At 34.0% G+C, this 27,828-nt stretch overlaps 6 protein-coding genes across 7 annotated transcripts; 5 read left to right on the forward strand and 1 right to left on the reverse strand.

Moving 5' to 3' along the window:
• Positions 1-2,080: 2,080 nt before the first annotated feature.
• Positions 2,081-3,501, forward strand: LOC123272216. Its single transcript, XM_044738920.1, has 2 exons — positions 2,081-3,001; positions 3,077-3,501. The coding sequence occupies exons 1-2, from the start codon at positions 2,500-2,502 to the stop codon at positions 3,271-3,273; spliced, it is 699 nt and encodes a 232-aa protein (XP_044594855.1). The 5' UTR covers positions 2,081-2,499; the 3' UTR covers positions 3,274-3,501.
• Positions 3,502-3,655: 154 nt separating this feature from the next.
• On the forward strand, positions 3,656-5,122 carry LOC123272225. Its single transcript, XM_044738927.1, has 2 exons — positions 3,656-4,021; positions 4,109-5,122. The coding sequence occupies exons 1-2, from the start codon at positions 3,701-3,703 to the stop codon at positions 4,250-4,252; spliced, it is 465 nt and encodes a 154-aa protein (XP_044594862.1). The 5' UTR covers positions 3,656-3,700; the 3' UTR covers positions 4,253-5,122.
• A 2,387-nt stretch (positions 5,123-7,509) lies between these two features.
• Positions 7,510-8,687, forward strand: LOC123272185. Of its 2 annotated transcripts, none has more exons than XM_044738887.1 (2): positions 7,510-7,677; positions 7,751-8,687. In XM_044738887.1, the coding sequence occupies exons 1-2, from the start codon at positions 7,578-7,580 to the stop codon at positions 8,608-8,610; spliced, it is 960 nt and encodes a 319-aa protein (XP_044594822.1). In that variant the 5' UTR covers positions 7,510-7,577; the 3' UTR covers positions 8,611-8,687. The 2 variants fall into 2 exon arrangements, with proteins under 2 accessions (XP_044594822.1, XP_044594825.1); XM_044738890.1 differs by having other exon boundaries at positions 7,775-8,687.
• A 286-nt stretch (positions 8,688-8,973) lies between these two features.
• LOC123272195 lies at positions 8,974-10,532 on the forward strand. Its single transcript, XM_044738897.1, has 4 exons — positions 8,974-9,141; positions 9,388-9,561; positions 9,652-10,048; positions 10,131-10,532. Exons 1-4 carry the CDS (start codon positions 9,045-9,047, stop codon positions 10,381-10,383), a joined length of 921 nt encoding a protein of 306 aa, XP_044594832.1. The 5' UTR covers positions 8,974-9,044; the 3' UTR covers positions 10,384-10,532.
• Positions 10,533-11,927: 1,395 nt separating this feature from the next.
• LOC123275233 lies at positions 11,928-14,485 on the reverse strand. The gene is made up of 4 exons (XM_044743203.1): positions 14,101-14,485; positions 13,801-14,003; positions 12,704-12,818; positions 11,928-12,582 (listed from the first exon to the last, which is right to left on the reverse strand). The coding sequence occupies exons 1-4, from the start codon at positions 14,483-14,485 to the stop codon at positions 12,032-12,034; spliced, it is 1,254 nt and encodes a 417-aa protein (XP_044599138.1). The 3' UTR covers positions 11,928-12,031.
• Positions 14,486-16,421: 1,936 nt separating this feature from the next.
• LOC123275241 (homeotic protein proboscipedia-like) lies at positions 16,422-20,830 on the forward strand. Its single transcript, XM_044743217.1, has 2 exons — positions 16,422-16,436; positions 18,848-20,830. Exons 1-2 carry the CDS (start codon positions 16,422-16,424, stop codon positions 20,693-20,695), a joined length of 1,863 nt encoding a protein of 620 aa, XP_044599152.1. The 3' UTR covers positions 20,696-20,830.
• Positions 20,831-27,828: the final 6,998 nt, after the last annotated feature.

The following is a 27,828-nucleotide window of genomic DNA, read 5'->3' on the forward strand; positions in this document are numbered from 1 at the left end:
CGGCATCTACTAAAAGGCGTTCTAAAGAGTTCCCTAAAACTTAGATTTCCTGTGAATAAGAAAAAATTTTTTTTGAAAGTGGTTTTTTTCGGAATAACTTTTAAACGGCTTTATCGATAAACTTGCAATTTCTCGAAATCTACCGGTTCAAATTAGTTCTTACTTCAAGGAAATCTAAGTTTGGCGAAGCCCTGTGGCGAAGCCCTAAGTTTGGCCAAGCTCTTTCGAATGAGACCAACTACGATCAAATCGGTCAAGCCGTTCAAACGTTATAGGAGGTTTACTCACACACACACACACATACAGACGTACGGACACCATCGTAAAAATAATCAAGAAAGCTTTTTATGGCTTCAAAACGTCAAGATCTGTTGAAACTTCCCGATTTTTCGAAAATCATCGATTCTCTTAGCGGGAAGTTTAAAAGTATAAGACTATTTTTGTAGAGCGCTGAATGTCCTATGAACATTGACGATGCTAACAATCTATTGGTGGTAAGATACGACCATTTTTGTATGAGACTAAATTAAAAATGGACAACTATATTGAGGATAATCTTCCCGTTAATATTAAGAGGTCATACTTCGTAAAAATTTTCTAGAGGCACCTAGCAACTAGTTTCTGTATGTCAGATCCAAAAAAAAATACTTGATTTTTTTGACCCATTCCGTTATCTATAGTAATGTAATACTCCGTAAATTTTGTATGGTTAATGAATTTTGAGATAGAGACTGCAACTGGTAGAATAGTTGAAATTACTTCTTCACAGGACTCAAAATCTAAGAGCTGAGAAATCGATGTTTCATTCTCTGCACTGTTTCGTACGCTCAGGCATAATTGTTCTTCGTCGAGTGCTCTTTATTCAGGACATATGGCTGAATATTGTTAAAGTTTTCAAAGCGGTTAATGAATCTTATCAGTAACAGATCAATTTCTAACGGAAAATTAATAATTTTTTGAGCCAATCGTTTCTTACCTCACCCAAAACATGAACGTATATTTTGTGCTTGAATTTCTCGCGCAGCACTTCATCGAGATCAGTATAAAAAAATAATCCCTTTTCCCATCTAATACCGCATTTTCTTGACCAAAAGTCTTCAGTCTCTAAGACCATGACTCCATCGGTATACTCTGATGATAGTTTAAAAGTCTCGAGCGCATCAGAAGTGAAAAATTCAATTTATCAATGAGTATGATGTCGTTATTGTGTTCTACAGAGTTGACGTCATAGATAACTTGAAATTTGTTAGCTAAATGGTTGCTGGAAGAAAGAAAATTTAAATAAAACCAGTGGTTGAACGGGGCAAGTAGTGAATGGTAAGGGAAGCGAAAAATAAAACGCGGATGAAAATGCGGGAAATTAAAAAATATAGAAAACCAAAATATGTTGGAAAATCGTGCAAGAAATTAAAAAAAATGTAGCTCGAAGAGTAAATCAGGGTAAAACGATAGCCTTTGAACGCTATGTCAATAAAGTAGATCTCCTTACCATAGACACGAACCTGCTCGGTCTGTAATGCAAATTCCTACACTGCCAGTATTTCGAATCAGAACTCTTCTTGATTATCTACGCAAACGTAGTACTTGATATGTCATATCGAAAGTCGATGAAACCCCCACTATGGATAATGTTGATTTTGTAAAAATCGGAAAGTTATTTTTTCCACCCTGATTTTCGAAAATCGAGTTTTCATCAGATCTATATGTTTCGAGGACTTAGAAAACAGTTCTGACTAATCCTACGAGGATGTCACTACGTTGGTATGTATTTTATGTGTGTGTGGATTAGGGCGTTTCAAAAAAAAAAAATTTTTTTTTTTCTTGGAACCAGGCTCAAAAGTTTCGTTTGGATGCCAAAATAGGTCTCTGAAAATATGAGCCCTTAATATTAATATTAAGGTTGTCCACCGCGCACTTTTTGATTTCCCATAAGAATAACACAAGAAAAAAGTTTTTTTTTTGTTCTGATTTTTGTAACTAATGAACCATCGATTGCTTTGAAATTTTGATCAAATATTTTTGTAGAGAATTGAACGTTCTACAAAAAAGCTCTGATATCATTTTTTGATTATTCAACTCATTCAAAAGTTATTCAAGGTCAAAGTTAAATTCATTATCAATTTAGCCGTTTTTCTGAATGATTTGGCAAAAATATTGTTTTTAGAAAAAATGTTCCCCAAATATTTTATAAAATACTAATTAGACTTCTGAGGATTGTTAACCAATATTTTTCGCTGTATGATAAAGATGGACGAAGTACTTAAAACAATTTATCAATGACAGTTAGCTCTATAGATATTGGTAATCAGTTATTTTAAAATTGTCATTTCAAAATCGATAATCAGATGGCGCTGAGTGTAAATGTCATCATTTCATTAGATTAATTGATTGTTTTGACATTTCTATTTAATAGACGTCTTGTTTACATAAGTTGTGGAAACTCGTGAGCAATTAGTGAATATTTATAATTTTCAAGTTTAAATTTTCTTTGTGAATTATATGATAACATTGAAAAAGACTAAATTGATCAATATTATTGGTGATCCAGTGGCGGATTTTGTTGGACGTAAACTTCCCTTAATAAAAGAGGTTAATGCGGTATTTTTTTATCATAAAAATATTCTCAAAATAAATTATAGAGGAAGTCTTCAAAAAACAATTGATAAACTCGAAAAAAAGTGGTCTGAGGCTGGCATCCCAACGTATGAGAAAAAATATGCGTTAAAAAAATTTGAAAAAATATTAGAAGAAGACAAAAAATTACAAAAGTCTTCTCAACGAAAACGGTCTGCAATACAGAAAAAAAATGAAGCAATTTTCCATCAAAAATTGGCAAATTTATTCGACATTGCCAAAGTAAATGTCGAAAAATATCTCACTGATGATAAAAAGTTGTTCTTATCAGGTCAGCGATCAAAAAGTAGATTCGGTTTGATTGATAATGTTGTTCAATTGAGCTCAGCGGAAAATACTGAAGATGCTATGGACGTAGAGCCTGTTGGTAAGTTCTAGATCAACTGCTATTTCAATTATTCATGTATTACTGTTGCAATATACTTTCAATAATTATTTTTAGATACAAACGAACCTGACGCTAATGTGGCTCTAGCGAGTCAAAAATCTTCATTATTTCAATCTAACTTATCAGCAACAACATTGAGTCATATATCTACTGATGTATCTGATTTTGAAAGTCAACTTAGCCAACCGAAACAAACTCTAAAATTGAATGTAATAACACCTGAACTCTATGCTGCACTTGATCGATCATAAGTGACTCACAGGAATGCCATTTTTATTTTATCTGCTGCGTACAAAAGTGTGGGAATCAATCTGTCAACTCTTAATCTGAGTTACAGTACAATTTATCGAACGCGAATTAAATTTAGGTCAGAGATTGCTAAGGATCTGAAATCTGAATTTCACAAAGACGATCGTTATGTAGTGCATTGGGACGGGAAAATTCTCAGTGATATTGCAAGCACGAAAACTGTGGACCGTATTGCAGTTCTTTTATCAGTTTCTGGGGTTGATTAACTTCTCGGAGTTCCAAAAGCTGACGACGAACTGCTCTTAAACAAGCTTCTGCTTTTATTGACACTTTGAATCAGTGGGAAGTTGCTCCATATGTGAAAGCAATGTGTTTTGATGCGCCACCTGTAAATACTTGTATGATTCATTGAATTTTTATAAAGTTTGTATGATTGATTTTATCTTGGTATCTTTTTGTAATTTAGGTATTTACAAAGGAACTTGTGTTTTAATCGAAAAAGAACTTGGCAGAAAATTAGTATGGCTTCCATGTCGCCATCACATAATGGAGATTATTATGAGAGGAGTTTTTGAAGTTCTTTGGAAGACGACATCGGGTCCTAACGTTCCAATATTTATTAGATTTAAAAAATTCTGGGACAAAGTTGATCAATCCAATTATAAAAGTGGAATTGAGGATGAAACTGTAGCAAATACTTTAATAGAAAAAAAGGCTGAAATTTTTACTTTCATTAACAACTGCCTACAGGTACAAATGGTTTATTACTCTTATTGAGACTTTTAAATCTTTAAATTACAATTGATTAATTTGTTGTTTTTTTTTTTTTTTTTTTAGATGTCACAGCCTCGAGATGATTATCAAGAACTTTTACTCCTATGTTTAGTGTTCCTTGATAGTTCTTATGAAAAATCATTTCTTTTGAACGACCTGGTGCCATGCACTATGCGCGATGGATGTCTAAGGCTATTTACAGCTTGAAAATATTTTTATTTCGTAATCAGTTTAAACTTTCAGATCAAGAAAAGAAAAATTTACGCAGAATTTGTATTTTTGTAATTTTATTTTATATCAAAGTATGGTATAATTCAACTTCTGCTATCCAAGCACCAAACAATGACTTAGAATTTATGAAGAATTTGATTCATTCTAAAAAAATTAATTCGCCACTGTTACAACGAGCTTGTCAAAAAATGATGGAACACTTGTGGTATTTAAATGAAGAATTGACCACAATCTCATTATTTGACGACAATATATCTGTTAATGTGAAAAAAAAAAATTGTTGCGGCAATTCAAAATCGGGAAAGTTCTACACCAATGCGCCAAAGGTATGAGATTATGGAGCAAGATCTTGAATCTTTATTGGAAAAAGATTTGAGTGATTTTGTTTCCAAAAATTCGCTAGAACTATTCAAAAAATTCGATTTGCCATGCGATTTTTTAGAGGATGATATTTCAACATGGTGCAGAAATGATTCATATAAGGAATGTTCAGAATATTTCAATACGTTAAAAGTCACTAATGATGTAGCTGAACAAGATGTTGCTTTGATTGAGGAATACAACAATTATCTCACAAAAGATGAGCAACAACTGCAATACTTATTGCAAGTAGTTCGCGAACATCGGCAGAGATATCCCAATTACAATAAGACAACTCTTAAGCAAGATCAATTTCATGTAAATGTGTAAAAATCATTTTTAGACAAAAAAAAATTCATATTTATGAGAAGTAATACATTTTTAATTTGTTATAAGTTTTAAGTAATTAATATATAATATTTATTAGTCATGAATACGTACATGTTAAATAAATTCACTTGTCTGTTGGTCTGAATTAAGAAAACGGAATAACACGAATAACTCTTCAGGCAATGAATAAAATTTAACTTATTTTTATGTGCAATCTATTTAAAAATGATTTTTCAATAAAATTATTGCAATCTTTAATGACCAAAGATAATAGTTTTATTTTTTTTAAACTCCAAGACCTTAAAAATAAACTTTCAATTCATTTTAAGACCTTGAAACTAATAAAATTCGAGGGATTATAAAAAAAACGACTAAATTGATAATGAATTTAACTTTGACCTTGAATAACTTCTGAATGAGTTGAGTAATCGAAAAATGATATCAAAGCTTTTTTGTAGAGCGTTCAATTTTCTACAAAAATATTTGATCAAAATTCCAAAACAATCGATGGTTCATTAGTTACAAAAATCAGAACAAAAAAAAAACTTTTTTCCTGTGTTATTCTTATGGGAAATCGAAAAGTGCGCGGTGGACAACCTTAATGTTAATATTAAGGGCTTATATTTTCAGAGACCTATTTTGGCATCCAAACGAAACTTTTGAGCCTGGTTCCAAGAAAAAAAAAAAATTTTTTTTTTTTTTTAAATGCCCTAGTGTGGATAGAGGTTAATGTAAACCTTCTCTAAGTTTTAAGCGGCTTGAAGGATTTGAATGAACTTGAGGGAGTTCGAAAAGATTCCACTAAACTTAAATTTTTAATACTATTTATATCGATTTGGACCAATAAATTTTGAAAAGTCTCCATAGTGAATTTTTCAAGAGTTTTAGATTGTTTCTTAAATTGATTATAATTATTTTCTGATTTGAAATAGAATGAGCGTTTAGGGCGTATTTTTTGGATTTTCCAAACTTTTATAAATTTAGTCTCTTCTGAAAAGTTAAGCAGCGGCGTCACAAGCCTTTAAACGCAATCAATTCGGTTGAAGCATTCAACATTAAGAGTCAAAAATTTCAGTAAACGTATTTCTTGAAAATAGTTATGATTAATTTATTTTTATCCCATGCTTATTATGCGGCTGTTATCACTAATAAAAGTAATGAGCGTGTTCAGCCGAACTAAGTCCTGAGTAAACTTAGTAAGTTAGTAAGTGCACTAAGCTAAGTTTTCGGCCTGGACACTTTACGGATACTAAGGAACTTTTTTCTCGCCGCCATTTTACTTACAAGGGGAGGATACGACCTTGGGGAAACGGATTTGGATAATCTTTGACGCAGTGATAGTACACCATGTGGGTATACTACCTCTGAAATAGTAAAGTGCAATACTCAAAAATGGCTGAGAAAAACGCACTCAAAGTTTACTCAGCACTATAATATATTAATAGGTAAATAATTGATACATTAAATTATTCTTTAATAAAATATTTTTTTATTTTCAACTTCATTTCTATAAATTATCTACGGTGTATATCATGAGATATTTGTAATTCATGAATAATTCTTATAACTCTCATATTCATTATAAGTTTAACTGAAAAATATATACCTGCGCCAGACAATAAGAAGGGTCGAATATGGTATGAGGGTACAATAATTCTTGTCCTCGAGTTATTGTAAACTGTACATCGATTCGAGCTCTGTTGGCCCACCGGAAGAATAGTCATGTTGTTGTCCTTGAACCTATGTTAGTCCCACCACTTTTTCAGAAGCTTGACTATAGCAGTTAGTTTCTGAATTTCGACACGAACAGACGTATTTGTGCAGTGAAATTTACTTTAAAAATTGTTTTATAATTTATAAAATGTCATCAAGCGAAGCCAGTTCTTCTCATGGAGATGAAAACACTCCTGATACATCCTTACATAGTGATTTATCGAAGCAACGGCTAAAAGATGGAGTAGTGTATTATGAAGGTTTACTTCTTGAAAGTGATTTAATTGCAAAAACATCTTCTGACACTCTATCTGAAGATGCTATGTTGATTGGTAGAGAATTATATGATAATACGTTAGATATGTTAAATAAAAAGAAGTTCGTAAGCGATCAAGAATTGATTCATGCTCAAGAAGAATGCCCAGACGGAAATTTTGAAGCAGTAGAAGATAATTCAGTTGATGACTATGTTCCAGATGAAAAAAAAAAAAAACAAAAAATGATGGATTATATTCCTCTGGAATATAAAATTAAAGTTTTAAACTTAGCAAAAGCTCACCCTTCATGGAAACTAGAGACATTACAAAAAAATGGATGTAGTCATTTGAAGAGAATGGATCATTTGAAAGTATGGGAAAAAGATGTTGAACATGGTGGAACTAAATTTGATAAATATCATGTGATTGATTCTTGGACGTATGACCGCTTCGTCGAGGCAAGACAAAATTATCAACAAGTGACTACACGAAATTTGCAGCAATGGGCTTTAGCTGCAGCCAGCCAGTTTCCTAATCTTCAATTTACTGCGTCCGGACCCATGGGTAAAAAATTTAAACAAAGACACAACATTCGTCAACGCAAAATTACAAAATTTGTAACAGACAAAGAAGTTCACACCATGCCAGAAATTATCGCCTCTGCAGAAATGTTTCGCATTCAAACAAAACAATTGATATCTAACTTCGATAGTGACTTCGTTATTAATACAGATCAAACAGGTATATAAATTTTCTAACGGTAAACTAATTATTTTTTATTCCATTATTAAATTTAATCGAAGTTAATCATTAGATTTTTTAAAATTCATATTTTCAGGATGTCAATACCAATCAATGTTTAATAGGACACTGACGGAAAAAGGAAGCAAAACAGTGTTTGCAAAAGTACAAGACATGACCAAGGTGTCACACTCATATACTGCACAATATAGCATAACATTATCTGGAAAATTACTACCACATGTTTTTATTTGTTTGCAAGAGCCTACAGGTGATTTTGGGCCAAGAATAAAGAAAAAGGTAGAGGAATATTTAAAAAAATACAAAAATGTTATTGTCACATCATCAAAATCAGGAAAACTGACAACTACTCTCTATAAAAATTTTCTAGAGAAATGTTTAATGCCATATGTTCAAAAAAATAAATTTCTTTTAATTATTGACTCGTGGACAGGACAAGTGAAGCCAGAATTATATGATGAAATATTTCAGGATGATAAAAAAATGCCTACATGCACATTTAAAGTTATACCTCCAAAATGTACTCCGTTAGTTCAACTATGTGATGTCTATTTCTATAGACAAGTGAAAAATTTTATCAAACGATTGCAAAGTACCGCTGAACTTCTAGACAAGAATTATGAAATTCATTCCCGAGAGGATTGCATAAAAATTCATTCGATTATTCATCACCAATTGTCAGCGCCAATATTTCGAGACATGATGGAATATGCCTGGTTCGCCAGCGGGCTTTGTGACACAAGAAATTTTTTTACTAATGTCAATGATGGGTGTTTCTCATTAGACTGTTTAAAAATACCGTGTCATTGTAAAAAAGCAGCATTTATTTGTTGTTCTTGGTGTAGAAAAACTTTTTGTTTTGAATGTTTTTATCATAAGTATCACTCAGGATCATGTAATAATATCTCATAATACGTAATTATAAAATATTGCTTTAATTAATTAAAAAAATGTATAATTTTCCATTTAATTTTCGACTTATTATTTGTTTGTACCACCGCAGATAATTTATAGAAATTAAGTTTAAAATTGAAAAATTTTTTATTAAAGAATAATTTAATGTATCAATTATTTACCTATTAATATATTATAGTGCTGGGTAAACTTTGAGTGCGTTTTTCTCAGCCATTTTTGAGTATTGCACTTTAGTATTTCAGAGGTAGTATACCCACATAGTGTACTACCACTACGTCAAAGATTATCAAAATCGGTTTCCCCAAGGTCGTATCCTCCCCTTGTTAGTATACTTACGTAAACGTTATCAACAACAAATAAGTAATCAAGGAAAAATAATACGATTTGTGAGTCAAAAATATTTTTTTTGTGTAAAATTGAACTTTTACAAAATGGACGAGTGTAATTATTACAGTAGGCACTACGAATATAATGATTTACTTTATGAAATATCTGGAACTAAAGAATTTCATAATAAAATGATTACCGGTAAGCTAAAGTGAGGTTATAAAAAGATATGTAGAGTTTTTTAAATAAATAAATAAAATATTTGTGCAACTATGAAATTTGGAAGCATTAATATTTTTGAAAAATAAAAAAAAACCTTGAAAATTTTTAAAATGCACATTAAAATTTTAGCCAGAAAAATGTTTTGTCTTTTCTAAATTCATACTCATATATTTTGATGAGATATATACAAAGTTTAATTATATTAATTTAATATTTAATATGTAGATTGGAATTATGCCACGTCTTATTTAAAAGAAATGGTAGAAAACCAAGTACTCGATGAAGATGTTTATGTTAATGACCAAGTATTCGATGAAAACGTTTATGCTAATGAAGAAGAAAGTTCAAATCTCAATCAATATGAAGATTTTAATAACACTGAAGAGATCGTCGAAAAAGGTTTTGTATATATTTGTGATTCATAGCTAAGTCTCATATTTATTAGTTTATCAATATTAATTAGTATCTATTCTGTGAATGGTTTTATAGACAAGAATGATAAGGATGATGGCTCAATATGGGATAATGCTTCTATAAAACTATTGCTGCATGAGTATTTAATTCAAAAGAATAAATTTAGGAGCCCTAAGATAAAGAAAATTACTTTGTGGCGTGAAATATCAGCCGAATTTGAAAAACAAAACCTGATATTTTCTGCGGATGCTTTATCAAAAAAATTTGGTAATATGAAGACCACTTATGCTAAAATAAAAAAAAACAATTCAAAAAAGACGACTGGAGCTGCCCGTAAACCATGGCTATGGTTGAATTCTATGGATGAAATTTTTCATAATGATCTGTCTATTAATTTTCGGCATGATGTAGTCACAAGTATGCCTGCAGACGTAAGCGATGAAGTTCTGAACTTATCAAATTCTTCGTCTATGTATATACTAAAATAATTAAATTTATTATTTTTTTGTTAATATTCTAACTCGTATTATCTTTAAGTTAATTATTTATTGCAGCAGAGAGAATGGGTGTGGTTCATCAGCTAGTAGTCAGGCTTCAGCTTCAAGTTCAAATATAGTTCATTCTGGCGATGATTCTGATAAAATATCACAAAAATGTTATAAATCTGCTAGAGGAAAAAATATTTATCAGCAGAGACAAAAACAGCTGGACCTAGACTCTGATAAGTTAGAAGTTATGCGAGGATTAAAAGACACTCTTGAACAATGCAAAAATGTTCAAAAAGAAAATCTTTTAATTTGGACATAAAAAATGAATGATTTCATCGAGGCCTATAAACAACGTAATCAACTGTTAAAACAAATACTTGAATTTCAAAAATGAAGTATACTTTTAATTTTCTCAGATCTTACATTCCATGTGATATTAAATTACGAATTTAAAATAAGTGAATTTTCCAAAAGATTTTAGTATAATTGCTAGTCTTATAAATTAAAAAATAGGATATAAGCATTTTAAAATTCACTAATTATTTTATCCAGATGTCAAGTTCTATTCTATGTTAAATTTCTAATTCTAAATTAGTACAATAATAATGTTTCAGTATCTTTATAATCTACACTTAGGGTTTTCAAAAGACTGTTAAGTAGTTAATAGTATTCGTTGAGTAATATATATTTTAAAATGAAATAAATAGCAAATGGTACAAACTTATTTGATAAAGATGTGATGAATAGATTATAATTTGTGAATTGTGATATTTATATTATATGAATACGTATTCAGAAGCTTATTGTTTTAAAAATAAGTCTATACTGAGTCAATATAAAAATAGTACCCTTTGTCTATCATACTAAGATATTTAATGCATAAAATAAAGAAAAGATTTGTTAAAAAAAAAAAAAAGTATAATTTTATTCTTTACAAATTTTTTCCCCCAACTGATTCAATAATACAACTAGGTGATTCTCTGTAAGGATGTTTTTTGCTGACCCAGACATTTTTTTATTAGAAAAATTGTTATCTTGTTACTAAAAACAATTTATTATGAAAGTAGAAAAACATTTGGAGCATATATAATTATAAAATATGTAATTTCTATAATATTTTAATTCTAATATAGTTCAAATATAATTTTTATTTGGAGCATTGAAAACTAATGTGAAATAAATTTTGGTTTTTTTGCTATAAATTCATAAACTACCGATATAAAAGTCCCCTGGGCTGTTCCATTCCCAAAATTAAGCTTTAAGATTAAATTTTAAGTTATTCGTCCATAATATATAATTTGGTCCATAATGTTTATGAACTCAATTAGTTAACTAACAATCTTCTTCAATAAAAAGTACCGAAAATTAATTTGTTTCATTAAATTCATTAAGCCAAAGTTTGTCCCAGGCATTTTAAGAACAGTCCCTTGCCAGAAGTTCAAAGCCAAAAAAAAAACCCAGCGTGTTATTTTACCTTTTGTAAGGTTTATAAGGATCTAACTAGCTTTGAGTTAATAACCATAGGGCTGTTAGCGCTTTATCGCCATTTTATTTAGTGACAAAGCACCATTTGTGCTGGAAATATGTCTCTGGGCCACTTTAAAACTCAGTCCCCTGGCAACTATTTTTATTTATAAAATTGGACCCATAAGTCTTAATATTATTCTAATTAATGTTTTCATTCATTGAGAACTTGAAAAGTTGGATATATTGAAATAGTTTGCTTGATTTTTCTCAATTTGATAAAAAAAAAAAAAAAATCCCCTGTCATATTATGTAGCAAAAGATACACAAATATCGAAAAAACATAAATTACATGGGATATTTCTTTATTATTATTAAGCTGATACATTTATAGCCCTTGTTAATTTTTTTTTCTAATAAAATCAGAAATAATTTGGTCGAGAATTTTGTACAGATTTAAGACGTCTTTAAAGAGAATCGCCCAACTATTAATCTTCTGTAACTTACATAGAATCCATGATGTCATTTTGCTTTGCACTTGCATCGGCATTTTCATTTTCCTCTTCTACATTTACATCAATTTCCATTGCATCATTGTTATCAATATTGTTATTATTATTAATATTTTGGCCTGGAAAATTGTTCCCAACATTTACATCTCCTTGAATTAAAATGAAATTGTGCAAAGTACATGCTGCAGAAACCATTTTGATGGCCATTTCAACAGACTCAACGTTTAAGTATTGTAGTCTACGAAATTTTCCTTTTAATAAACCAAACGCGCGTTCGATTATTGATCGAGATGACGCATGTTTGATATTATAATTGACTTGACGTCTAGTGAGATGACCATTGTCTTTAAAAGGCGTTAAAAGATTCATCATTAATGGATACGCAGCATCACCTAGTATATGCTGGTTAGGCTGTAATTGGGGATTTTCAGCATCTGTTAGTCGGGTGAATAAAGTATAAGATCTAAAAACAGACGCATCGTGTGCTCTCCCTGGTCTTCCAATTAGAACGTCTATGAATTTTTCCTTATCATCACATGTACCTGTAGAATATGATATAAAATAGTTTATAAATATTTGGTGAGATATAAAAGATATCATAGATGCTCCATCTTAACGTTTTATGTTAACATAGATTTATATATATTTAAATAGTCATAATACCTTGTAATATTATGGAATGTTTCTCTTTTCGATTATAATAATCGTTAGCGTTACCTGGTGGTTGCAAAATTTCAATATGACATCCATCAATTGCTCCAATAATATCGGGAAACCCCTGTGGCTTCGAAAGAAAGCCTTAAAAACCATGCAATTAGGACCTTGGGGAAACCGATTTTGATAATCTTTGACGTAGTGGTAGTACACTATGTGGGTATACTACCTCTGAAATACTAAAGTGCAATACTCAAAAATGGCTGAGAAAAACGCACTCAAAGTTTACCCAGCACTATAATATATTAATAGGTAAATAATTGATACATTAAATTATTCTTTAATAAAAAATTTTTCAATTTTAAACTTAATTTCTATAAATTATCTGCGGTGGTACAAACAAATAATAAGTCGAAAATTAAATGGAAAATTATACATTTTTTTAATTAATTAAAGCAATATTTTATAATTACGTATTATGAGATATTATTACATGATCCTGAGTGATACTTATGATAAAAACATTCAAAACAAAAGTTTTTCTACACCAAGAACAACAAATAAATGCTGCTTTTACAATGACACGGTATTTTTAAACAGTCTAATGAGAAACACCCATCATTGACATTAGTAAAAAAATTTCTTGTGTCACAAAGCCCGCTGGCGAACCAGGCATATTCCATCATGTCTCGAAATATTGGCGCTGACAATTGGTGATGAATAATCGAATGATATTTTATGCAATCCTCTCGGGAATGAATTTCATAATTCTTGTCTAGAAGTTCAGCGGTACTTTGCAATCGTTTGATAAAATTTTTCACTTGTCTATAGAAATAGACATCACATAGTTGAACTAACGGAGTACATTTTGGAGGTATAACTTTAAATGTGCATGTAGGCATTTTTTTATCATCCTGAAATATTTCATCATATAATTCTGGCTTCACTTGTCCTGTCCACGAGTCAATAATTAAAAGAAATTGATTTTTTAGAACATATGGCATTAAACATTTCTCTAGAAAATTTTTATAGAGAGTAGTTGTCAGTTTTCCTGATTTTGATGATGTGACAATAACATTTTTGTATTTTTTTAAATATTCCTCTACCTTTTTCTTTATTCTTGGCCCAAAATCACCTGTAGGCTCTTGCAAACAAATAAAAACATGTGGTAGTAATTTTCCAGATAATGTTATGCTATATTGTGCAGTATATGAGTGTGACACCTTGGTCATGTCTTGTACTTTTGCAAACACTGTTTTGCTTCCTTTTTCCGTCAGTGTCCTATTAAACATTGATTGGTATTGACATCCTGAAAATATGAATTTTAAAAAATCTAATGATTAACTTCGATTAAATTTAATAATGGAATAAAAAATAATTAGTTTACCGTTAGAAAATTTATATACCTGTTTGATCTGTATTAATAACGAAGTCACTATCGAAGTTAGATATCAATTGTTTTGTTTGAATGCGAAACATTTCTGCAGAGGCGATAATTTCTGGCATGGTGTGAACTTCTTTGTCTGTTACAAATTTTGTAATTTTGCGTTGACGAATGTTGTGTCTTTGTTTAAATTTTTTTACCCATGGGTCGGACGCTGTAAATTGAAGATTAGGAAACTGGCTGGCTGCAGCTAAAGCCCATTGCTGCAAATTTCGTGTAGTCACTTGTTGATAATTTTGTCTTGCCTCGACGAAGCGGTCATACGTCCAAGAATCAATCACATGATATTTATCAAATTTAGTTCCACCATGTTCAACATCTTTTTCCCATACTTTCAAATGATCCATTCTCTTCAAATGACTACATCCATTTTTTGTAATGTCTCTAGTTTCCATGAAGGGTGAGCTTTTGCTATGTTTAAAACTTTAATTTTATATTCCAGAGGAATATAATCCATCATTTTTTGTTTTTTTTCATCTGGAACATAGTCATCAACTGAATTATCTTCTACTGCTTCAAAATTTCCGTCTGGGCATTCTTCTTGAGCATGAATCAATTCTTGATCGCTTACGAACTTCTTTTTATTTAACATATCTAACGTATTATCATATAATTCTCTACCAATCAACATAGCATCTTCAGATAGAGTGTCAGAAGATGTTTTTGCAATTAAATCACTTTCAAGAAGTAAACCTTCATAATACACTACTCCATCTTTTAGCCGTTGCTTCGATAAATCACTATGTAAGGATGTATCAGGAGTGTTTTCATCTCCATGAGAAGAACTGGCTTCGCTTGATGACATTTTATAAATTATAAAACAATTTTTAAAGTAAATTTCACTGCACAAATACGTCTGTTCGTGTCGAAATTCAGAAACTAACTGCCAGGGGCTGCTCACTCAATGCTTTTAGATGGGACCGAATTTTGTCTTTGCAAAGATTCATTCATACCACTACAAAATTGAAATCACTATGTATCTATAGTTTTTTTTTTGTTAGTATAGAAAAAATGTCAGCAGTTTTTAGGAAATTGAGAGCGCCCTCTATTGAGTAACGTGATTGGAGAGAATTTAGGCGCGGAAATTGGAACGAAATAATAAATTATTATTGGAATTATGATAACAAATAATAAAATATCAATAGAAGTCAGTTGAAAAATAAAAAATCATCAATAAAACAATAAATGAATAGTAAATACACCAAGTAATAAATAATAATAAACAAACCCACTTACGCTCGAGGCTTAAAATTTACTTAATGTGATATTTGGTTGTAAGCTGAGATAGCTCTGAGGGACACTGAAAGACTTGTCAACGTTCAGGCGCACGTTCGAATTTTGCTACCGTGGAATTTTTTTTTTTTTTTATTTTTTTCAAAATAAATAATAAAATTAAAGTAATGTCAAAATTGTTTTCTTTCTTTCTTTTTTTTTTTTTTTTTTTTATAATAAATAAATGAGCAAAATTTATACTTAGGAGAAAAAAAAACTACGGAATAAATTATTTTGGCTTTTATTATAAGTTGATAAGTCATTGATTAATAAATTACAAAAATAAAACATTTTTATTGTTTATAATAAATTAATAATAATAATAATAATAATAATAGTAATATATTTGATGATGTGTAGACTTAATGAGGAATTTATTTACATTTTTTTTCACAAAAGGAAATAAAAAAATGTGATTTCACAATATACAAAAAAATAATGATTTAATATTTAATTAATATAATATAAATAAAAGAAAAAAGTTTCTAAAAAAGAAAATAAATAAATGTGAATTATTAAATAAAAATTGGACTTCAATAATATTAACAAACGCAAAGTAAACAATAGCAAAAGTTAGAGGTTATAAAACTTTACTAAAGAATAAATTTAAAAAGACTTTGAAAAAATTAATTATTGATTTAAGAAATAGGCTCAAATAGTAATTAGAGTTTAGAGATAGCTGAATAATAATAAAAAGTCAAGAATAACGCTTCAAATCGCAAAAAATTCGAGATAACCAAAATCAACACATGTAATCGCAATAATAGTGGCCACAAGAATGGCGGATTGTTATTTTCCGGTTGTGGATTTCGAATATTATTATTATTAGAAGTGCTGCCATATTTCAGAAATAAATATAGGGAAAATTTCATTTTCTTAAGTTGTAGTCCTTCGTCTTTGCAAATGACAAAATTGGGTATGGTGGGGGTCAGAAGTGAGCAGCCCCTGCTAACTGCTATAGTCAAGCTTCTGAAAAAGTGGTGGGACTAACATAGGTTCAAGGACAACAACATGACTATTCTTCCGGTGGGCCAACAGAGCTCGAATCGATGTACAGTTTACAATAACTCGAGGACAAGAATTATTGTACCCTCATACCATATTCGACCCTTCTTATTGTCTGGCGCAGGTATATATTTTTCAGTTAAACTTATAATGAATATGAGAGTTATAAGAATTATTCATGAATTACAAATATCTCATGATATACACCGTAGATAATTTATAGAAATGAAGTTGAAAATAAAAAAATATTTTATTAAAGAATAATTTAATGTATCAATTATTTACCTATTAATATATTATAGTGCTGAGTAAACTTTGAGTGCGTTTTTCTCAGCCATTTTTGAGTATTGCACTTTACTATTTCAGAGGTAGTATACCCACATGGTGTACTATCACTGCGTCAAAGATTATCCAAATCCGTTTCCCCAAGGTCGTATCCTCTCCTTGTAAGTATCATTAGGTCTGTCAATTTCAGTGTCACTCACTTAAACGAAAATTAAATTAGCCGACACAAAAATTTTTGATATTTTTTTTAAAGTAGAAATTAGAACTAAAAAACTATTTTTAAAAAATTCCACGGATAAATTTTAAAATTTTCGACTTGTGAAAATTTTTGTTTTAATTTTGTAAAAATTATTTTTCAATAAAAAAAAATTCTAAAAATTCTTAGATGCCAGCTAATTTAATTTTCATCTTACTTAAACAAGTTTTTTTCACTTACCGTTTAATGGAAATTGATGAACTAAATTATTAATATCTTCAAAGGGATCATAAAGAACTTCGTCCATTAAAATGTTATTTATATTATCCATTATATTTCTCTGATTACAATAATAAATAATATCATCAACATACAAGATAGAGCATAAATATATAGGTTATGAGTCTTATAACTATCACAAAGTAGTAAGTGTGTCCAGGCGTAAAACACACTGTACTTAGACGGTTAGGGCAAACTTTCTCTTACTCTAACTAACTTACTAAGTTTACTCAGGACTTAGTTCGGCTAAACACGCTCAATAATCGGAATATTTTAGATATAGTATATAATGATTTGTAATTGTGGAGTCATATTTTATAAAGTCACTATGTAAAATCTTATAATAATCGAGAAAACGTGGATCAGGTTAGGACTAGATTTCTCAATTAATTTTAGCGAAATATTATTAAAAAATAAACTTTGAATTTATTAACACTATATACACTTAATTTTCTTATTAATAAAATAGCAGATAGTTAAATAAAAAGTGGATTATGCGTAGCAATGCGGTGTATGTGGATCAGAAGCTAGTAGCTACGAGGTCGTAAAGCCGGAACTGAAAAGGTGGTGAATTTAGCGAATAAACACAATAAGTTGGTCTGAAACAAACTTGAACAAATTAAGCACGATTAAACTAGATTTAATTAGACTCTTGTATCAACTAAAGCGGACTTTTTGCACAAACGAAAATTAATTGAAACAAAATTGCGATGCGTACAGAACAGAAGCGTTATAACAATAATAATAATAATAATAATAATAATAATAATAAAGCGCCGTCTTTGTCGGTAGTTTCTTAAAGAAACTGACTGCGCATATCCGTGGAGCGAAGTAGCCAATCAGAAAATTCGTCTTATCAGTGTCGTCACCGATAGCCAATAGGAAAATTCGTTACAACATCCTTGTGACGTCAGAGTAACTTTTGGTTTGCGCAAGCGTCAGAAAGTTCAAACGTTGAATTTTCTGGTTGGCTGAGTCATAGTGGGAACGAACGGTGGTCAGGTGCGACTTATAGCTTTCTTGGAACCCCCCCCCCCCCAGTGGCCTGCTACTAGCGAGTGGGCCTGTTCACCGAACACACTATCTCATTTAAATCGGAAGACAAACTCTGCACCTTTCATGGTGACTTGATCATGGAATCCCGTATTCTTACATCATAAATTGAGTTGCTACTTTTATGTTCCAAAGCTGAAATTAAAGTAACATATGTTGATCATAGTAAAAATCTTTGTGATCAAATAATCAATTTTATCAGTCGAAATTCGTTGTACTTATAAGGATGGTAATAAGGAATAAGCAACGATATCTCAACTGAAATTTTTTTGAAATTTCGTCGATAACATATTCGGATTAGACGTACTTGATTAATAAAAATCCACTGTCAAAAAGAACTTTCTAGAATTGTTAGTCTTAATTACTGTTATAACATTATTGCTTATTGCAATCTATATATGGTATTATTATAAATACATACACATTGCCATCTATTATAAATACATACGATCGGGAGCACATAACATACATTAGCTAAAAAAAAGTCACACAATGGAATCTTTGAAAATTATATTTTAAGACATTGATTTATCTTTACTTAAATGAGCCAGAAAAAATAGTACCACTCAAATAATCTTGTTTGTATATTTTAATAATATGTAATATTTTATGTTAATAGGTGAAAGTATGGTTTCAAAATCGACGAATGAAGCATAAAAGACAGACATTAAGCAAAGAAGATGGTGATGAAAAAGATGTTCTATCTTCAGATGGTGTGGAAAATCTTACAGGAGATAAGACACTGACGGACGAGGATGAAAAGAAAAATTGTCATAAATGTGATATTACTGGTGGAGCTAATACTCTTAATGAAATTAATGATAATGGGTTATCAAATTCTAGTAAACATTCGTTGAGTGCTTTAAATAATAGAGGTGCGAGTGGAAGTATGACTTTTAGCAATAATAGTAATGGCGCTAGTAGTATCGGTAGTACAAATAGTGTATCAAGTTCATTCGAAAGACTTGTAGCTGAGGATGATTCTCGATCTAACGATGAAAGTGCAATAGCATCTCCAAAAAGAACTACCAAAAAAACCATTGAAGTGAAAATTAAAATAGAAGGTGATCATAAGAATTTTAATTCTCTTCAAAATCAATTATTAATGAGCCAGGAATCCCCAAGAAACACAACAGAAATATCTTCAACTGCAAATAGTAGAACCCGCTTAACTATTTCGGATTCTACCGGAGTAAATTCAACTGCATCTGGACAAACTTCTTCTACGAGAAGCTTGACACCATCGTCAACACCTGGAACTCCAGTATCTACTCAACTGCCGCAAGGTAGCCCGTTAGGAATACAATCTAATCAAAATCCTTACATACAAAGACCAAGAAGTTCTCCATCGTCAGCAAGTTATACTTCAAGTACTATTTTGAATAATCTTGCTAGCACTGACCACAGAACATCCCAAACTTCATCAAATATTCCTATCACATTACAAATGAATACTCAAACACTACACAATACGTACCAAACAGTAAAAACCTTTGAGTATCAAAATAGGCAAACTTTAAGTAAACAAAACTTTGCGATTTCAGCTTATCATGATCAATCTCAAAACATATATAGTAAGAGAGATACGTATCACCAACGTACGTTGCTTAGAAATGAATTACATCCGCTTTATCCTCGACAAAACCATGCAACTTCATCTTTACCAAATCAAAATAAAAAAACAAATACAACTACAAAACCTATATATAACTCTTCGATGCAATATCATCAGCAACAAACACTTTATTTACATGCAGATGATTACAATGGATATTTACAAAATGGACCGAACTATCATGCATCATATCATAGAAATATACAAGGTGGAAATATATATGGTGTCAATCAAACGTACTCTAACTCTCACAATGAACATACCTCTGATGGATATGTAAGTAGTAATAATTACAGTTATACTACATCAGAAATATATCATAATACAGAAGAAAATATAAATATACACGATCATTCTGGCATATCTTTACCAACGGGTCATAATTATTATGATAATGTTTCTGTACAACAACCGCACCAAGAAAGTTCTACGGAAATATATGCTGTTCATCAACCATCTATTTTATCGAATCAAAGTGATGATAGATATTTAAGCAAATATTCCAATTCTTACTATGCTCAAAATCCACCATTACAGATACATCAAGGTGGTGAAGCATCAAATATTCCAAGCAATTATGTATCATCTCCAGATCCTTTCCCAACGCCTGGAATGACGAATGCAGCAACAGCTATCGCTGCTGCTACTGCCACCGTCATCACTCCTTCTGAGAATATTGGACAATTAGAGAATAACAGTGAATCATATGCAAACACAGGTAGTTTTTATGTTGACCCAACTCATGCTGCAGCACCTTCACCCTCGGGAGAAATCAGCAACAATTGCTCTGATTTTAATTTTCTCAGCAACTTAGCCAATGATTTTGTGCCAGAATATTACCAACTGAGCTGAGCCTTGAATAAATAATTGTATCAGCAGGACTGACTTTTTGATGCGTGATAAGATAGATTTAAGTACATAATTTAATGAACTATGGTAAACTATGTAGATTAATTAAATAAAATAAAAAATTTCCTCATCATTTGATTCGCTTTTCCTATTGACTTCACATTTTATATAGTTATCACACATTATAGAATAGTTAAAAAGCTTGTAAAGAGCTTACAAAGCTTGTTATAGTTGAGCATACACACATATAAAGTACAGTCACATGAGTATTATGATAATCACAATAATAGTAAGAGATGAGAACGATATGTTTTTCTCCGTGTATTGCAATTGAAAAAACCATACATTTTGTTTCATAATTGTGCGACAATGATATATGTTAATCGATAGTTGCTTAATTAGTCAACAAAAATCACAATCACACGCAAAGAGAAATAGTCATACTGCATGCCAAGTTCTGGAACCAGCAGCATTATCGATAAGAGTATTATATTTAATATTTTAATGTATATTTAATCGACTTTATATTTTATCAGGAAAAAAAAATACTTTAATTGTAAGCATAAATTTATTTTTTAAACAATGACTGCTCGTCATACATCAATTGAACCATAAGGTTAATCCGGCTAAATGTGATGTCGAAAGCCAGATTGATCTCTTCCAAGTGTTTCGCGACAATCACTACCGCTACATCATCGGCATATGCAACAAGTTTCACCTCTGATGGTAATGCAACTCTCAGGAGACCATCATACATGATGTTCCACAGCAAAGGACCCAAAACCGAGCCCTGTGGCACTCCTGCGGTTATTTCGTACTCCCTTGGACCGTTTTTCGTGTCATATTTGAGGACTCTGTCTGTAAAGTAGTTTGCTACCATTCTGCGTAGGTATCCTGGCACTTCTTTATCTTCGAGAGCTCGCATGATGCAGTCCCAATTAGTGGAATTGAAGGCATTTTTGATGTCCAAGGCAGCCACTAAACAATACTTCTTTCTGCCACGTTCCCATCTCTTTCCAGCGATTGCCTCCTTAGCTGTATCGACCACCAGGTTGATCGCATCCAGCGTTGATCGTCCTTTCCGGAAACCATACTGGCCTTCTGCTAGAAGTGGATCGACGACTGCTTTTATTCGTTGGTGCATTATACGCTCTAATATCTTACCCGCTGTATCCAGCATGCAGAGTGATCGGTAGGATGATGGCTCGTCCGGTGGCTTCTTCCTTTTAGAGAGAAGTACAAGTCTTTGCTGTTTCCATCTTCTAGGGAAAATCCCTTCTTTGAGGCACGAATCGTAGGTATCTAAGAATAGATTTGGCGCTGCTTTAATAGCTGTTTTTAATGCAATATTCGGGATTCCATCCAATCCCGGCGCCTTATTATTACCTACTCGGTTGCACGCCTCCATCAGTTCCTCTTCTGTGACAGGTGGAATGTCTTCTCGATTTACTGGCAATGAAGAATAGCCGAACTTACTTTGTCGAGTACGAAACAGCGTAGAACGAGTACGAAACAGCGTAGAAACTATTCTTTCCAGGAGCTGTGGACACGTAGGTGATGGCATTGGCTGGCGCTTCAGGTGGGTCATGACCACCCTATACGGTCTGCCCCATGGGTCCTTTTCTACCTCATCGACGAGTTCCTTCCAGCAGCGTCTTTTTCTATCTTTGATGGCCTTGTTCAGTTCTCGATGGACCTTTTTGTATTCTGCGACCAGCTTCGCAGAGTTAGGTCGTCGGTGGCCACGCTGTGATAATCTTCTCTTTTTGTGACAAGCTGTGCGAAGGGCGTTAATCTGATCATTCTACCAGTGCACCGATGGTCTTTTATTGATGCCACGCTTACGGGGCATGCAGGTGTCGCACGCCTGGGCAATTCTCGTCATTAAGTCCTTCGTCTTCTCTACAGCATTTCCTGTGATGATGGTCGAGTCACTGTCTAAGGCTACTACCAAAGCTTCCGAGTCAAAGTCTTTCACTTTCCATCCAGCTGCATTAGTTTGTCTAGTTGCTCTTTGAGGGTTCCGGCCAGCCGATATTTCCCAAAGTATTGCACTGTGGTCGCTGGCGGTGTAGGTGTTTAAGACTTCCCAAGAATAGTTTCCTTTCGATAAGCTGCTGCTGACGAATGTGAGGTCTATTATCAAACTAGCCTCTTCCTTGGTATATGTTGGTGTCTCACCGATGTTGAGAAGGACCACGTCCAGTGAGGCCATTTCTTCACGTAGTGCCTTGCCTCGCGCATTAGTCTGCTTGCTGCCCCAGTCTACCGCCCAGGAATTGAAGTCCCCTGCTATAGCTATTGGGTAGTATTGCTTTGCGTCTTCGGTCAGTCGATCCAGAAAGTCAATAAAGTCGGCAATGGAAAGGCTAGATGGTACATAGCAACTATAAAAACAGATGTCGTTAATAGACGCTGCTACAAAGCCGATGCTATCATTGCTCACTATGCTCTGGAAGGGAAGTTTGCCACAGGACCAGATGACAGCCTTGGTGGTGCTGTCAGTTTCTCAAGATTGGTTATTCAGGTATCTGTATGGCTCTGCTATTATTACTAAATCAAGCTCTAATTCACGCACGGTCTGCACGAGCAGGTCATGCGCGGCCTCACAGTGATTGAGGTTAAGCTGTAATATCCTCATGTTTGCTTGCTTGTCATTCTCTGGAGTGCCTCTTTGTATACCGGACACCTGTATGTGCCGGCGTGATGGGCAGCGTTCTCTGCGCTCTTATTTTCCGCGCATAATATACACTTCGCTGGGTTTTTACAGTCCGCAATCTTGTGTCCTTCTTGGCCGCATCTGATGCATAACTTGGATCGATCTGTCTTGCTTCTGCACTGGGATCCGTGGTGCCCGAAATGCCAGCATTTGTAACATTGGGTAGGTTTCCTCGTGGCTCTAATTTGGCAGTTGACCCAGCCAATTCGGATTTTACCGCTTCCTTCTAATATCTTCTGAGCTGCTGCAGCCGGTAGTGTCACGACAGCGGTTTGGGTACCTCTGTAGGCTTTGCGGATCTTGATTGTCTCTGGTGGTATTTCGCAGAGCTCCTTGGTTACCGTATGCAGGGCAGCCTGAATATCCTCCTTTGTTGTGGTGTCATCTAGGTCTCAGATCTCGATGTCTTCTTGTAGCCCTTTGCAGATCACTTTAGCCTCCTCCTTAAGAATGTTTGCAATGGTCTGTTGCAGGCCTTGGCCTTTGTCCACGCTCTTCTGCGAAATCGTAATCAGCAAGTCCCCGCTTCTGGTCTTATTGATCTTGTCCACCGTTGTGCGAACCTGCTCATCAGGGACGTCCTTCTTTATGCGACGCAGAATCTCGGCATACTTTGCTTTCTCGGCCGGGCGGATGATCAGTGCGTCGGGTCTGATCCATTTGAGCGGTTTTTTGCGCTTAGGCTCCGGCCTGGGCTTCTTTGAAGGCTCCTATGGGAGCTGTTCTTTGGCTAGCCTCCGTTTCTCTTTTCTTGTGTGGACATCGTTCCAATCAGTCGCGTCTTTTTTTTCGGCGTTCTGCTTCATCACGTTTTTCGGAGGACTTTTTCAAGTCCTTTCTCTTTGTCAATCGCCCATCTATTCCATCTGGGGAGTTTCGGTCCTTCCTCTTGTTAGACTTGTTGGAAGTATGACCTTCGTCTTTAGCATCAGATTCACCGTCACCATCGCCTCCGGCGTCTATTGATTCTTCGATCTCCACAGTAAGTTTACTGCTCTTCTCCGGCATAAGACGAGGAGTGAGTCGTCGAGGTGACTGCCATTCTTCGTCCAGTTTACAAGGACATATGGGGTGGGAACGCGGAGTGGGCAAGCGTTGCGTGTGCGATTGCCACATCCCAAAGTAACTTCAAGCTTTTAAAAGGTTTCAGTAAAGTAGTAATGTGTTGCAAACTCCAAACCCAGCTAGCTAATGAAAACGCGACTAGGGACGAGACTCAACAGACATCCACCTAGGTAGAGTCGGAGCGCCTAGGCACAAGCGATATGCTCCACACAATTGTGAGGACAGTATAAAGCTTTGGATGACTGACGTAGAATAAGCTAGGGAAAATGACCACAAATAACACAAGTGCCCGGGCACCCTACACACGCAAACACTTACACGTAAAATCAAACGTTACACACAACACATCACACAAACAACATGGTCTTCAATCGACTCCGCCTCCCCGTGGTCCCCGCTGGATACTGCTCATATCCTGTGGGTACATCTCGATGTGCCTACGGGGAATGAGTTGCCAGAGGAGTCGATGAGAGTTGCACACATTTACAATTATACGCAACTCTTGCAGCTGTTCAATGAATGTGTATAAATACAAGAGAACGGCGGTTTTTCCTTGCCCGCGAACTGGGCTGTGTTCTCGTTATGGTGGGAGTAAGACAAATATACGTGCGTGTATAGCTCTTTTGAGCCCAGGAAACGGCCTCTTCGGAGGTAGGCGAAAGCCTCACCATATATTCTTCTTCGTCCAGTTTTTTAAACCTTCGAAGGGCGTTAACTACCCCGGTTGCCTTGGCCTTTACCTCTTTATGGATATTGACCTTTGATTAGACAAACTCATGCAGTTCGCTGGTCAGCTTTTCGAGGCGTTCCAGCGCTTAGGTCCGCTTCATCTCAGCGCTTGCTGTAATCGCTGCTTCTAGGGCGTGAGGCCCACTAATACTCCTGTCCTTTTCTTGTTTTTTCGTTTCTTCCATGATTTTGAGTGATACTCCAAAGCAAAAGGTCGTCTTCAAACGCGATGCCTCCGGAAGTGGAGGGGTGATCACTCTTACAGCTACCTCCATTGCTATAAGAGCTTTCGGTCATTGAAGCGGGCAATCTCAGCCACTTCGACCCTGCACCTGCTTCCTTCATCGGCTTCCTCTTGCTCCCGTGGATGCGGCACGTAGATGCCGGGAGTTACCACGTACACCGCGCTATAAGGATCATTTCGCACATCTCTTTCGAGCAGCGTCACCGTATCCGCTTGCGTACGTGACCCTATGTCAGATGATGTGACCAACCCTTCCTGCTGAAAGGGGAGTTTTCGTTTTTTACCGCGAGAGCTATTTTATTTCGCTCTTACCCTCTGCTCTGAAGAACAGCAAGCTTTCTCCGACCCACAAGGATACACGGACGGTGGCTGTTACTCTTCAGCTCCGATGCCTGATTTGGTCCGCGAGGGCTCTTTTATTTCGCCCCAATCCGCCGATCTTACGACCGGTTAGGACCCCCCCCTATCCGCCACCTGGGGACGCGCCCGGTGGAAGTTTGGCTTCTTCCGACGGGTGTGTGTGTGTGTGTGTGTGTGTGTGTGTGTGTGTGTGTGTATGTGTGTGTGTGTGTAAGTATGTGAGTCGCTTATAACTTTTGAACGATTGAACCGATCGGAATCTACCAAACGGCGTTCTAAAGACTTCCCTCAACCTTAGATTCCGTATGAATTTGAATCAATTTAGACCGCTAGATTTTGAGAAATCGCAAAAAAACTACAAAAAAAAATTAGGAAAACGGTTGACCCTAAAGGCCATCCCTGCAACTTCCCGCTTATTCCATACTTAGCGCTTGAAATTACACCAATGACGTTTTTGAGCTCAAAGAAATTGCTTTCCTATCATTTTGAGCTTTTCAAGCTCAAAAGTCTAATAGAGATTTGATAAGACACTATTTTTTGAATTTTTAAACCGCAATAACTTTTTAATGAATAAACCGATTTCCACGCAGTTGGCAGCATTTGACGCAGTTTTGCAAGCCTCACAAAGAATTTCGAAGTTTAAATTGATCACACTAGGAATTTCGGAGTTATTCTGAAAAAACACTTTTTTCGGTTTTCTTTCGTTCACGATATCTCTAACGAATCAATCGATTTTGACTGGACTGGTAGCAATCGACGTGGTTTTTTGAGGTTAAGAGCTGATTTGTTTTTGGAGTTGAACCATCAAGCCGTTTGAAAGTTATTCCAAAAAAACCACATTCGAAAAAAATTTTTTTTGCAGTTTTTTGAAGATTTCTCAAACTCTATTGTACTGAATCGGTCCAAATAGTTTTCGAAATCTAAGTTTGGTCAAGCCCTTTCGAATGGCACCAACCGCGATGAAATCGGTCAAGCCGTTCAAAAGTTATAAGCGGTTCACATACTTTCACACACACACACACACACACACACACACACACACACACACACACACACACACACACACACACACACACACACACTCACACGCACATACATACAGACATAGTGACAACCTCGCGGGGATAGTCAGGGAAGCTTCCTGTGACCTTCAAACGTCGAGATCTGATGAAAACTCGATTTTTGCAAAACGGGGTGAAAACAATAACTTCCCGATTTTTGAAAATTTTCGATTTTCTTAGCGGGAAGTTATCAATTTTTTCAAAAGTAGTTTTTTTGGAATAACTTTTCAACGGCTTTATCGATAAATTCCAAAAACTAATCAGCTTTTAACATCAAAAAACCACGTCGATCGCCGTCGGTCCGGTCAAAATCGGTTGATTCGTTCGTGAGTTATCATTGACAAAAGAAAACCGAAAAATAGTAATTTATGTCATATGACCGCAAAGTGGCGATTTTCTGACAACGACGATGTTGCGATATGAGCTTAAGATTTGCGGCGGAAATGTAAGAAAACGGGCGTAATTTTAACGTCCAAGGCAAAGCCGAGGATGGAAATTTACACTCGTTTTCGTACATTTGCGTCACAAACTTTAAAGCGAATATCGTAAAATCGTCGTCGTCAAAATCACCACTTTGTGGCCAAAAGACATACAATATTTTTTCTTATTATCGCTCCATAAGTTTAACTTTTGAGGGATAGGAGGCAAATAATGACATATTCAAATTTTATGAAATTTCATAACAGCAAATAACTTAATTTTATATTAATTATCTTTTTATTAATATTTATTTATAACGTGGTTGTTATTTTATTAACATTAGGTCCGCTTCGTAATAAACTGCCAGCAGAGAAAGAATTAGCGCCACTCAATAGTGACTAAGTTTAAAATTTACTCAAAATCCATCAGTCAGTACACTAGAATTTGATTTATTTCGTTCTAAATTTCATTCGATTGCTCAAGGACAGTACGGAAAAAAAGGGGGCAGTAAACTTTGCGGCCTAGGCTGCGGAAAAAA

Source organism: Cotesia glomerata, linkage group LG1 (genome assembly GCF_020080835.1).
Source record: "Cotesia glomerata isolate CgM1 linkage group LG1, MPM_Cglom_v2.3, whole genome shotgun sequence".
In the NCBI taxonomy this organism is placed as follows: domain Eukaryota; kingdom Metazoa; phylum Arthropoda; class Insecta; order Hymenoptera; family Braconidae; genus Cotesia; species Cotesia glomerata.

What these genes read in the sequence shown, in the direction of transcription:
- LOC123272216 (XM_044738920.1), top strand. Translation starts at nt 2,500, where the DNA reads ATGATAACATTGAAAAAGACTAAATTGATCAATATTATTGGTGATCCA. An exon ending in TATGGACGTAGAGCCTGTTG is followed by an intron (nt 3,002 to 3,076) that starts GTAAGTTCTAGA and finishes AATTATTTTTAG; the next exon opens with ATACAAACGAACCTGACGCT.
- LOC123275233 (XM_044743203.1), bottom strand. Translation starts at nt 14,485, where the DNA reads ATGGATCATTTGAAAGTATGGGAAAAAGATGTTGAACATGGTGGAACT. An exon ending in TATTAATACAGATCAAACAG is followed by an intron (nt 14,004 to 14,100) that starts GTATATAAATTT and finishes TCATATTTTCAG; the next exon opens with GATGTCAATACCAATCAATG. An exon ending in ACATTCCATAATATTACAAG is followed by an intron (nt 12,583 to 12,703) that starts GTATTATGACTA and finishes CATATTCTACAG; the next exon opens with GTACATGTGATGATAAGGAA.
- LOC123272195 (XM_044738897.1), top strand. Translation starts at nt 9,045, where the DNA reads ATGGACGAGTGTAATTATTACAGTAGGCACTACGAATATAATGATTTA. An exon ending in TCATAATAAAATGATTACCG is followed by an intron (nt 9,142 to 9,387) that starts GTAAGCTAAAGT and finishes TTTAATATGTAG; the next exon opens with ATTGGAATTATGCCACGTCT. An exon ending in TGAAGAGATCGTCGAAAAAG is followed by an intron (nt 9,562 to 9,651) that starts GTTTTGTATATA and finishes ATGGTTTTATAG; the next exon opens with ACAAGAATGATAAGGATGAT.
- LOC123272225 (XM_044738927.1), top strand. Translation starts at nt 3,701, where the DNA reads ATGATTGATTTTATCTTGGTATCTTTTTGTAATTTAGGTATTTACAAA. An exon ending in TCATTAACAACTGCCTACAG is followed by an intron (nt 4,022 to 4,108) that starts GTACAAATGGTT and finishes TTTTTTTTTTAG; the next exon opens with ATGTCACAGCCTCGAGATGA.
- LOC123272185 (XM_044738887.1), top strand. Translation starts at nt 7,578, where the DNA reads ATGCCAGAAATTATCGCCTCTGCAGAAATGTTTCGCATTCAAACAAAA. An exon ending in TATTAATACAGATCAAACAG is followed by an intron (nt 7,678 to 7,750) that starts GTATATAAATTT and finishes GTTAATCATTAG; the next exon opens with ATTTTTTAAAATTCATATTT.